Source organism: Peromyscus californicus, unplaced genomic scaffold, assembly GCF_007827085.1.
Source record: "Peromyscus californicus insignis strain IS unplaced genomic scaffold, ASM782708v3 Scaffold_4__1_contigs__length_199733344, whole genome shotgun sequence".
Classification (NCBI taxonomy): domain Eukaryota; kingdom Metazoa; phylum Chordata; class Mammalia; order Rodentia; family Cricetidae; genus Peromyscus; species Peromyscus californicus.
Genome location: NW_026294562.1, coordinates 169899656 through 169911573, shown reverse-complemented (window position 1 = coordinate 169911573; position 11918 = coordinate 169899656). Strand labels below are relative to the sequence as shown.

The window sequence follows — 11918 nt, the reverse complement described above, 5'->3', positions numbered from 1 at the left end:
GAGGGTTCAATTCATAGTAGCTAGAAATCATAGATGGAGACCGGAGTACAGGTATACAAAGGAATACAAAGGCATACAAAGGAAATGACGCCTTTCTCCAAACCAGACCCCACTTTCTGGTTTCTAGAACCTTCTGAGAGTGCCACCTGCTATACATACACACACACACACAATTATTGTTGTTCTCTTTTGTTTATTTGAGACAGAGTTTCTCTGTGTAGCCTTAGATGTCCTGGAACTCACTCTGTAAACCAGGCTGGCCTCAAACTCACAGAGATCCACCTGCCTCTGCTTCTGAGAGCTGGAATTAAAGGCATGCACCATCAGGGGGCTGGAGAGATGGCTCAGTGGTTAAGAGCACCGACTGCTCTTCCAGAGGTCCTGAGTTCAATTCCCAGCAACCACATGGTGGCTCACAACCATCCGTAATGAGATCTGGTGCCCTCTTCTGGCCTGCGGGGACACATGCAGGCAGAATACTGTATACATAATAAATAAATAAATCTTAAAAAAATAAATAAATAAAATAATTTTAAAGGCATGCACCATCACCGCCATGCTAATAAATTATATTTTATATAAATTTCTGTTCCCAGGGTGGAGCAGGGTCACCTGTATTAGAAGTTATACAAGGCTGAAGAACTGACTACAAGAGCATATCAATGATCAGTGTTTTCCAACTCAGGTTTCCAAATGACCCCCAGATCTCCAAGTACCCATAGCACCCTCCCCCAACACATCCAGGTCTCCAAATGTCCCCAAGCCTTCCAGTGCAACCAGGTTTTCAAAGTTTTCCCATGTTCCTCAGGCCCTGGAGATCCCCAGCCTCTCCAGAGTCACCAGCAATCCCCTAACACTCCCAGGAAGCAGCAGCAGCAGGGGTGCCCCGAGGATAACAGGAAAGGCACTGTGAGCTAGACAACACCCCGAGAGCTTCTTAGGGCTGCAGAAACAACCAATGTGCAGGAGCACCAGGTCCAGGTCTGGTGTGAGAATTCCAGAATAAATTATCCCTGCTGCATCTCCAGGAACATCAGCAAAGGCTTCTGGGGTACTCGGCAGGGAGTCAGTGCAGAAGGTTGACCTCTGAGTTTCACCTGCACACTATGGTGTGTTCGTGAGCACATAAAAGAAACAAATGTAAAACCATCAATCTGGCTACCGAGCCTCTCACCTTCTTAATGGGAAAGGAAAGCATCAGTAGACACCTCTTCTTTGGATCTGGCTAAGTACTCACCCCACAGGTCCCTGTGGCCCTCCAGGATCACATTTCTCTCTGGGGTTCTCTGGGCATTGTGCCAAGTGCTCTGCTCCTCCTCAGTGAGGTCTACGGTCACAATCTTGAGGTCTGTGCTTTCCTGGAACAGCACACACACACATTCCTGCTTAGCTGGGCATGGTTTTGTTTGTTTTCTAGTGTTCATGGATGGAGGCTTAAACCACAGGGCGGTTATCCTTAGATTATCTGCAGCCAAAGCATCCCAACCGAGGTCAGAAACACTTCAGAGAGGAACACCGAACAAGTATACAAATTCTCTTCACCTTTTTATCTATCTATCTATCTATCTATCTATCTATCTATCTATCTATCTATCTATCTATCATCTATCTATCTATTTCAGTGTAGGGACTGTACCCAGACCCTCACACAGGATAGGCAAGCACTCTACCACTAAGCCATGTTCCCAGCTTTGACAGAAGTTATTTAACAGCTGCTGGAGAGGTGGCTCAATGGTCAAGAGCACTTGTTGCTATTGCAGAGGAGCAGGGTTCAATTCCCAGCACCCACATGGTGGCTCACAAACACCTGTAACTTAATTCCAGAGGATCTAACATCCTCTTCTGACCTCCATGGGTAAGAGGCACACATGTGGTACACATACATGTACACAAAACACTCACATACATAAAATAATATAAATAAATCTCTTTAAAATTCAAGTTATTTATTTTTATTATTTCATGTGAATGGATGTCTTGCCTGCTAGTATTTATTGCTCCATGTGTGTTCGGTGCCTGCAGAGGCAGCAGAGGGCATCAGATGCCCTGGGATTAGTGTTACTCACTCTTTCGAGCAGCCATGTAGGTGCTGGGAATTGAACCTGTGTAGTATGAATCTTAAAAGTTCTTATTAATAAAATCAAACCTGAGGCCAGTTATTGGGGTAAATGCAGGAAGGTCAGAGTACCAGAACAAGCCACAGCCATCTCACCTCGTCAACTTCTCAGCTGGTCTTGTTTCCTCAGACTGGAAGCCTCTGAGTCCTCATCCAGAATGAATCTCAGCTGAACTGTGTTGCTCCAAAGCCTGAATGCTTAACCAGGCCAAATGCTTAACCAGGCCAAATGCTTAACCAGGCCAAATGCTTAACCAGGCAAATGCTTCTAGTTTCTGGTCCTCACGCGTTATAAACCTTTCTGCTTTCTACCACCACTCCCTGGGATTAAAGGCTGCTTTCTGGGATTAAAGGTGTGAGTCACCATGCCTGGCTGTTTCCAATGCGGCCTTGAACTCACAGAGATCCAGAGGGATTTCTGTCTCTGGAATGCTAGAATTAAAGGCGTGTGCTAACATTTTCTAGCCTAAATATCTTGTGCCTTTTCTGTTCTCTGACCCCAGATAAGTTTATTAAAGTACACAATATTTTGGGGAACACAATACCACCGCAAACCTGGGTTCTCCAGAAGAGAAGCCAGTGCTCTTCATCACTGGGCCATCTCTCCAGCCCCTATATTTTTATCATTTGGTGCCATCATGTGTCTGTATGTGACAGAGGAGGTATGCCAAGCTCAGAGAAGCAGTCTCAGGCTCTGGCTCATGCCTTCCACCCTGAGGCAGAGTTTTATTTCCGCCATGCTGCATACCCCAGGATAGGTGACTTGGCAGCTTTCTGGTTAATCTCCTGACTGGTTGGTTACTAGGGCTTGTGAGATGGATCAGAGGGGAAAGGCACGTACCACCAAGTCTGACAACCTTGGGGCCCACAGGAGAAATGAAAGACTACTTCTACAAACATGCTATGGCCAGAGTTTCTGTGCTTACATGTACACACACACACACACACACACACACACACACACACACACACACACACACACGGGTTTGCACAAGTACATAAATACATACACATACACCCATGCAGAAATTAAGTAGTAAAGCCGTGGGCCTTGTGCATGCTAACAAACACCACCACTGAGCTCCATGCCAGGCCTCAAATCTAAGCCTTCCAAATCTCAACTCCTCCACCTGCAGAATCCTTGCAGTTCTGCACTTTGCACCTTTCCCATAACCAGCCTTCTTGAAAAAGCTGCTCACTCTTATATGTGTGGAGGGTGCACACTTGTATGAACCCGGGGTTGACAATTTTCTCACTCTTATATGTGTGGCGGGTGCACACTGTATGAACCCGGGGTTGACAATTTCCTCACTCTTATATGTGTGGAGGGTGCACACTTGTATGAACCCGGGGTTGACAATTTCCTCACTCTTATATGTGTGGCGGGTGCACACTGTATGAACCCAGGGTTGACAATTTCCTCACTCTTACATGTGTGGCGGGTGCACACTGTATGAACCCGGGGTTGACAATTTCCTCACTCTTATATGTGTGGCGGGTGCACACTGTATGAACCCGGGGTTGACAATTTCCTCACTCTTACATGTGTGGCGGGTGCACACTGTATGAACCCGGGGTTGACAATTTCCTCACTCTTATATGTGTGGCGGGTGCACACTGTATGAACCCTGGGTTGACAATTTCCTCACTCTTATATGTGTGGAGGGTGCACACTGTATGAACCCGGGGTTGACAATTTCCTCACTCTTATATGTGTGGCGGGTGCACACTGTATGAACCCGGGGTTGACAATTTCCTCACTCTTATATGTGTGGCGGGTGCACACTGTATGAACCCGGGGTTGACAATTTCCTCACTCTTATATGTGTGGCGGGTGCACACTGTATGAACCCGGGGCTGACAATTTCCTCACTCTTATATGTGTGGAGGGTGCACACTTGTATGAACCCGGGGTTGACAATTTCCTCACTCTTATATGTGTGGAGGGTGCACACTGTATGAACCCGGGGTTGACAATTTCCTCACTCTTATATGTGTGGCGGGTGCACACTGTATGAACCCGGGGTTGACAATTTCCTCACTCTTATATGTGTGGAGGGTGCACACTGTATGAACCCGGGGTTGACAATTTCCTCACTCTTACATGTGTGGCGGGTGCACACTGTATGAACCCGGGGTTGACAATTTCCTCACTCTTGTATGTGTGGCGGGTGCACACTGTATGAACCCGGGGTTGACAATTTCCTCATTTGTTCTCTATTTTATTTTTTTGAGACAGGGTCTCTCCCTGAACGTGGTGCCCACCCATTTGGCTAGACTGGCTGGCCACTGTGCCCCATGGGTCCTCCTGCCTCCATCTTCCCAGTGCCTGGATTACAAGCATTCAATGCTCAGCTTTCCAGAAATACGGGATGGCACTTGGGACCCATGAAAGTATGACAGAGACCTCACCCACTTCTTGCCAGCCTGGCCACTCTTGTCTCCATTCCCCCTCTCTCTAATCCTGTCCCAGCTCCCTTTGACTTGCTTCTCCCACTCACTACCATGCACACCTCTCCAGGTAAAGGAATGGGTCCTGCCCAACTCACCTGGGGCACGATGTCCAGTGACCCAGCATCTTCTCCCTCGACTTCGATGATCATCTCTTGGGGGAGAACAAAGTTCTGAGAAAACAAGCAGATGAGACAAAGGGAATCCATCAGAGAACAAAGCAGAAACTGGAAACCCCACGGTGGGTCAGCAGGATCTGACCCGCATCCAACTGACAATCTCTGCTCCCTCCACAAAAGCTCAAGGGAACGGGTGCAGAGAGAAGGGACCCCCCAAGGAAGGAGGCCCCACATGGCACAAGACTACTGTGAGTGCTTCAAGATGGCCCTGCTTGTCAGCTGAAGAAGGAACCACACGGAGCCAAACAACTCACCTGTCCTGTCCTGTCCGACCCTGTGCCCTGGGCCCTGCCTAAACTCCTGTATCACTCAGCAGTAAGCAAGCAATGCAGACAGACTCTAGCAGGACCCAAGCCAGAAGCATTCAGAGCGACTAACAAACGACCTTCCAAGTGAAGCCAGGCATGGTAACATGTGATTGTCAGCAGAGCACTCGGGAGGCAGGAGGACCTAGAAGCTCAAGGGCACACTCAGCAACACAGCTGGTCACAGGTCAACCTGGTCTGTGAGACCCTACCTCTATCAAAGAGCTCCAACGGCAGAGAAGAGGGCCCTGTGGTGAAGAGGGCTGGAGTTTGCATTCCAGCACCCACATCACAACCCAGGCTGTCCCACAAATGTCTACACCCTGCTCTGAGCTGGGCAGAGACAGGAGAACTGCTGGACCCTCTGTCTCCGAGCCAAGCCAACAAAATGCAAGCCACAGCGTAGTCGGAATTTTCTCTGGGCTGCCAGCCAGCTCCCAATAAAGACACAGAGACTTAGTTTTCAATGCTTGACCTTAGCTTAGCTTGTCACACTAGTTCCTTTAACTTAATTTAACCTGTTTCTATTCACCTTCTATGTTTTCATCAGGCCTTTTTACCTTTCTTTCATCCTGTACGTCCTACTTTCCTGCTTCCTCATGTCTGGCTGGCCCCTGGTGTCTCTCTAGTATCTTTCTTTCTTCCCCCAAGCCTAAATTCCTCCTCCTCCTTACCCTCCCTGCCCAAAAGTCCCACCTACACCTCCTCCCTCACTGTTGGCCTTTCAGCTTTTTATTAGACCAATCAGGTGCCTTAGGCAGGTAAGTTAAAATAGCAACACATCTTTACATAATTAAACAAATGCAACACATCTTTACATGGTTGAACAAATATTCCACAACACCACAGGTTCAGGGAAACACTTGTTTCAACAGAATGAGACTAAGAATGGCAAAGAACATCTGATGCAGAGACACACACCTGTGCACATGAACTCAGACCAATACTTACACCAATACATAATCTTTTATAAAAGCAACAGCAACAAAGAAACTGATGTGGGATGGTCTATATGTCAAATGTGTTGCTGATTGGTCAATGAATAAATCACTGATTGGTCAGTGGCCAGGCAGGAAGTGTAGGCGGGACAAGGAAGAGAATAGAGCTGGAAAATGGAAGGCTGAGGAGGGGACACTGCCAGCCGCCATCAGGACAAGGAAGATGTAAAGTACCGGTAAGCCACAAGCCACGTGGCAAAGTATAGATTAATAGAAATGGATTAATTTAAGCTGTAAGAACAGTTAACAAGAAGCCTGCCACGGCCATACAGTTTGTAACCAATATAAGTGTCTGTGTTTACTTGATCGGGTTTGAGCGGCTTGGGACTGGCGGGTGAGAGAGATTTGTCCTGACTGTGGGCCAGGGAGGAAAACTCTAGCTACAAATGGCGCCCAACGTGGGGCAAGAGTTTCCACCTAAAAACTGACAAAAAAGATTCTAAAACGGAGCTAAAAACAGTTCCTAATTGTTTCTCTCAAATGAGCGGCAGCTGCCGGTTTGAGCTACTGGCGGGTTGCTGGCGTGCGCTCTCGACCTACAGTATGGCAGGAATGAGGCCTCTGCAAGTGGCACATTAAGCTGCTTGATGGATTTAGCCTTTGTTAGTACAAAACAAAAAAAGAGGTTTCTGGGCTACACACTGCTTTGATAAAAGCGTAGACCCACTATTTCTGAGACTTGATGGTTCCCAGAGCTGGCGGGAACCGCCATGTTGGGAAGCTAAAGTGGGCGGAGCCAGCAGCCACAGTGCCGTTTCAGGCTTAGAAGGCTGCAATTTAAAGCAACAGGTTTACAATAAGACAGATTCAGATGTAATAGTTTAAAATATGTGTAAAATATACGTAGGCTTGAAAGAGACAAAAAAAATGATATATACAGTATAAAAACAAATACATGGTTTTAAAAAATAAAGTCTTTAAAGAGACAGTAAAATTAATATAAAAAATAAGCCACGTAAAGATGACTATTACACAGAGAGTCTGGATTATGTTGTCTTTGGGATTCTTAACTACAGAGAGATATTTGATTGTAAAGGAAGCTGAGTTAAACCAGTATGTATATTGATAAGAATATACACTGTCTCAGTTAGGGCTTCTATTGCTGTGAAGACACCATGACCACAGTAACTCTTATAAAGGAACACATTTAATTGTGATGGCTGGCTCACAGTTCAAAGGTTTAGTCCATTATCGTCATGGTGGGAAGCATGGCAGCATGCAAGTAGACATGGTGCTACAGGAGCTGACAGTCTTGACTCACAGGCAAAAGGAAGAGGTCTGTCTCACTGGACATGGATTGAACATATATGAGGCCGAAAGCTCAAGCCCTCCACAGTGACACACTTCCAACAAGGCCTAATGGTGTCACTCCCTTCAGGGACCATTTTCTATCAAACCACCACATACAGAGTTGGGCTAGAGAATGGCTCAGCAGTCAGAGCACCGGCTGAGACTCTAGGCAGCTTTTTAGGCATCTCCTAGTCATCTGCTTGTGATTCCACCCTAGCTGCAGGGGCCCTGGGAGATGCTGGTGCACATAAGCTGGGGAAGTTTAACTGAAGGGTCTCCCTATACACAGCTATGGAAAGTCATCATCTAGGCCAGGTGCAGACATCCCCATGAAGCTGCTGGACACCCTCTCCGAGGCTCCAGGCTGAGCTCTGGTGGAACTTTGTCACTCAGGATATTCTGAAACTAGATTCCAATTCAGCTACTCTTTCCTGGTTTCTATTCACTCTCAACTACTGGGCAGTCTAACAACATCCAGCTTCGACAGCACCCTCGGGCAATCCCCTCACAGGAGGGTATTTTTAACAACAGAGGACCTCATCATAGGCTGGCTCACAAAGTCACATGACAGCCCAAGGGAGTGTGGGTCTATTTCACTCATGCAGGAGCCAGTGCTAGCCCTGAGGACACAAGCCCCTCCCTTTCCACAGTCCCACCACTGAAGCACCACCTCCATCAGATGGCACAAACTTGTCTCTTCCCCTTCATTATTTTCTTGTCTTTATCAGACCTTTGTAAACTGATGTTTTTTGTCCCGACTGCCCAGTCCCAAATACCCAGCAGCTGCCTCCCAAATTACCACACAGAAGCTTATATTTCATAATTGGTTACTACAGCTAGCACAATGGAGACCCTGGCAGCAAAAGTAGCTACCACAGTTAATTAATCATTCATTCTATTGGGCATGATAAATTTAATTCAATAGTTATATACATTTGAATTGGCTTTGTGAGTTATAAAATTTATAAAACTCAAGTTCCATTTGCTTTTGGGATACCATCTTACAAGGACTCCAATTTGCAGTAAGACTCGTTAAGGAAGGGAATGGCTCAGTTGCCTTTAGAATACTGGCTATGGGTGGGATAGGACTTCTGCTGGTCTTTTCTGTGTTGAAAACACAGATTGCAAGACCAGCCACTTTGAGATCTTTGGCAGCAGTTAACTCTGCAGCTCACACACGGTTGAGCCTGTATGATAATGAGTATTCAGAGACAGGTAATGCCTGGGGGGCGCTCACCAACCTAAGACAGAGCGCCTGTGTGGCCTGGGCAGGCTTCTCCATGACAGGTAAGGTGACCTGCTGATGTCCCACGCAACCTAAGTCAGAAGCTCATTTTTTAGTAAAAGGGGAACCTGTAGGGCCCTGGCCCCATTTTGGTAACTGTTGCCTTGCTTGCTGACCTTGACCTTGATATCCTCCCTATGCTAATTCCCTGCCGGTTCCACCCTCCTGAACGCTTAAGGGAAGTTCCTTGTCTGTGTATCCTGCATAATGGGCGTTAACAGCTTAGATGCAAGATTGTAAAACATCGGTAGTGAACTTCTGTCCTCTGGGGTTCTCCCATTGTGCTGTAAGCCTGTATTTAAGACCTCTTCCCTCCTTCAATAAACAGCATTCGGCATTAAATAAAAAATAAATTTAAAAAAATTTAAAAAAAAAAACAACAAATGCTTGGTTAATAGCTCAGGCTTGTCACTAGCTAACTCTTACGTTTAAATTAACTGATTTCTATTAATCAATATATTGCCACATGGCTCATGGCTTTACCTGTCCTCTAGCACATCTGGCTTCCTGGGTGGCTGGCTGGCATCTCCCTGACTCTGCCCTCCTTCCCATCATTCTCGGTTTGGCTTTCCCACCTGACTTCCTGCCGAGTTACATGCCTGTCAGCTTTTTACTAGCCATTGAGAGTAATACATGTTCACAGTGTAGAAAAGGATTGTTCCACAGCATTTCTCCCTTTTTATCTAATTGAAAAGGAAGGTTTTATAGTAAAATTACATACAACAAAAGTTATCAAGCATGCCAGGTGGCGGTGGCAGTGCACACCTTTAATCCCAGCACTTAGGAGGCAGAGCCAGGTGGATCTCTGAGTTCAAGGCCAGCCTGGTCTACAGCACAAGATCCAGGACAGGCACCAAAACTACACAGAGAAAGACTGTCTCGAAAACACTCCCCCCTCCCCAAAGAAAGGTTATCAAGCAAGAATTACAGTAACAATATCCAATCCATTTACGGTCATCAAGAGTACTAATTCTAAGCCGGGCGGTGGTGGCGCACGCCTTTAATCCCAGCACTCGGGAGGCAGAGCCAGGTGGATCTCTGTGAGTTCGAGGCCAGCCTGGTCTCCAAAGCGAGTTCCAGGAAAGGCGCAAAGCTACACAGAGAAACCCTGTCTCGAAAAACAAAAAAAAAAACAAAAAAAAAAACAAAAACAAAAAAACAAAAACAAAAAAAAAAAAACCAGAAAAGAAGAGTACTAATTCTAGAAAAAGGCTTCATCTAGCTTCCTGTACATGATTTCAAGTTTGAGTCTATCAGGTAACTAGGAATTAAGTTTTTGTACTATGGATGTATATAACAAATTATGGTCCTTTAACCTCTTTGAGATTTGTTGCATATGACATTTAAAATGTTTAAATTTTCTGCAGTGAACCATGATCATGTCTAACAGCAACCTTTGAAGTCTCCAAAAGGAGGATGGGGCCCCACAATGAGGATTGCACCTGGACTGTGGTAATGCCACTAAGCTGAAAACCACCACCTTAGGACTACAAATTGCTTGGGACAATTTCAAGGTGGCTAGCTGAAATGGTACAGCCTCACAGGCTACTCTAGCGAAAACTTGAGACAAGCCTGCATTTTCCCATTACACAGAGTCTGGGCAACAAATGATACAGCTGGTTCTCCCAGGACTTGACAATTATCTGAATTTTTTTTCAAGGTCCCCTAAAGATGCCATCACCCCCAGTCAGAAGGAAGTATTTTTAATAAAACCATGCCCACATTCCCAAGAGGTAGGGTGTGCAGTTTTTGGTTGTTCACTGGGTTATGGATATTTGTCATCATTTGGGGGGTTGGTTACAAGCTGTAATTGGTAATGGTCAGGAAAAAAGCTGAACAAAGGAGATTAGAGTCAAGGATCTTGTTCTAAAAAGAAAAAGTGGGGGATAGAGAAATAGGCTAAAAGGTTAGATTATTGAAATCTACTTTTTTTTTTTTGGTTTTTCGAGACAGGGTTTCTCTGTGTAGCTTTGCGCCTTTCCTGGAACTCGCTTTGGAGACCAGGCTGGCCTCGAACTCACAGAGATCCGCCTGGCTCTGCCTCCCGAGTGCTGGGATTAAAGGCGTGCGCCACCACCGCCCGGCTGAAATCTACTTTTAAAAAGCAACTACTAATCTTTAATATTTTACAGTGATAAGGTTTTTTGCACATTGATACAAATTTGAGGTCATTTTTGCTATACTGTATATGTTTCTAATCTTGTTTAAGACATTTTTGTATATTGATACAAATTTAAGGTTATTTTTGTTAGAACATGCTGTACATACATTTCTACTCTTACTCAGGATATTGTACCTATACAGCTCATTTAACAATGTAATGTAAATTTCTAGTCCTTGAAAGTTATTATTACAAACTATTTAGGTAAAAAAGAAATGCAGGTTAGTAGTTAGTCATCTATAGCAATCAAACTTTTAGTCATGTTAGGCATGTTTTTGAGGTCAAACAGATATATTTTAGATAGGTGATCTTCAAACATTTCAGAGAACTACAAAATATGGCATTTAAGATGTTTTAATAACATAAGGTTTTGTGTGTGTAATTTTTTTTTTTTATGACAATGAGACATGTCTGCTCCTGGCAGCACCAATCTACTTTAAAGATGATGGGCAAAGAAACTCCACAGGGACTTTCTTTGTGACAAAAGTTAGCCACTGGGCAAGAAAGTACGCTTGAATTGACTGCTGACAGTATGATGTTCAAATTGGACAAGCAGGCTGGGCGGTGGTGGTATGTCTTTAATCCCAGCACTGGGGAGGCAGAGCCAGCAGATCTCTGTGAGTTCAAGGCCAACCTGATCTACAGAGCAAGTTCCAGGACAGGCTCCAAAGCTACACAGAGAAACCCTGTCTCAAAAAAAAAAAAAAAAAAAAAAAAAAAGGAACAAGCAGGACACAAAAGAAAGGACTGCTGTACCTTGCCAAGACAAGGTGGGACAGTCCTTCAAAATTCCTGCTTTACAGAAAAGTCTGTCAGATATTCTAAGCATGCAGGTTGAAGATGAAGATGGATGCCCCATTGTTACAGAAGAACCTGACTGTACCTACTAGGTAGCCAGCTGTTTCTGTCATTTTTAGAAGTTGTTTGCTCTGCACTTCCTGTTTACTCAGGTAATATTATATCCTTCTCAGGTCTCTGATGGAGTTGAAGACTAGATAGTTATAGTTTTCTTTGTTAACAAATTCAGAAAAGAAACTCACAAAAGAACTGTCAAGTGTATAAGGTTGAGAGAAATAAAAAGATAGTTTTGGTTTGGTAATGCAAGTTAGGATAGTAAGTGAATTAGGTACAAT

At 45.0% G+C, this 11918-nt stretch overlaps 1 protein-coding gene across 5 annotated transcripts in view; it reads right to left on the bottom strand.

Moving 5' to 3' along the window:
- Positions 1-11918, bottom strand: part of LOC128095561 (zinc finger protein 180-like) — a 107060-nt gene that overhangs the window by 25808 nt on the left and 69334 nt on the right. For 3 of the 5 annotated variants that reach the window (XM_052714634.1, XM_052714635.1, XM_052714636.1), the window contains exons 3-4: positions 4666-4740; positions 1238-1358 (exon numbers count right to left, since the gene is read on the bottom strand). In XM_052714634.1, coding sequence (XP_052570594.1) covers positions 1238-1358; positions 4666-4740 — 196 coding nt within the window. Of the gene's footprint in view, positions 1-243; positions 471-1237; positions 1359-4665; positions 4741-11918 lie in introns of those variants that run through there. The other 2 variants (XM_052714637.1, XM_052714638.1) reach the window with 2 other exon arrangements.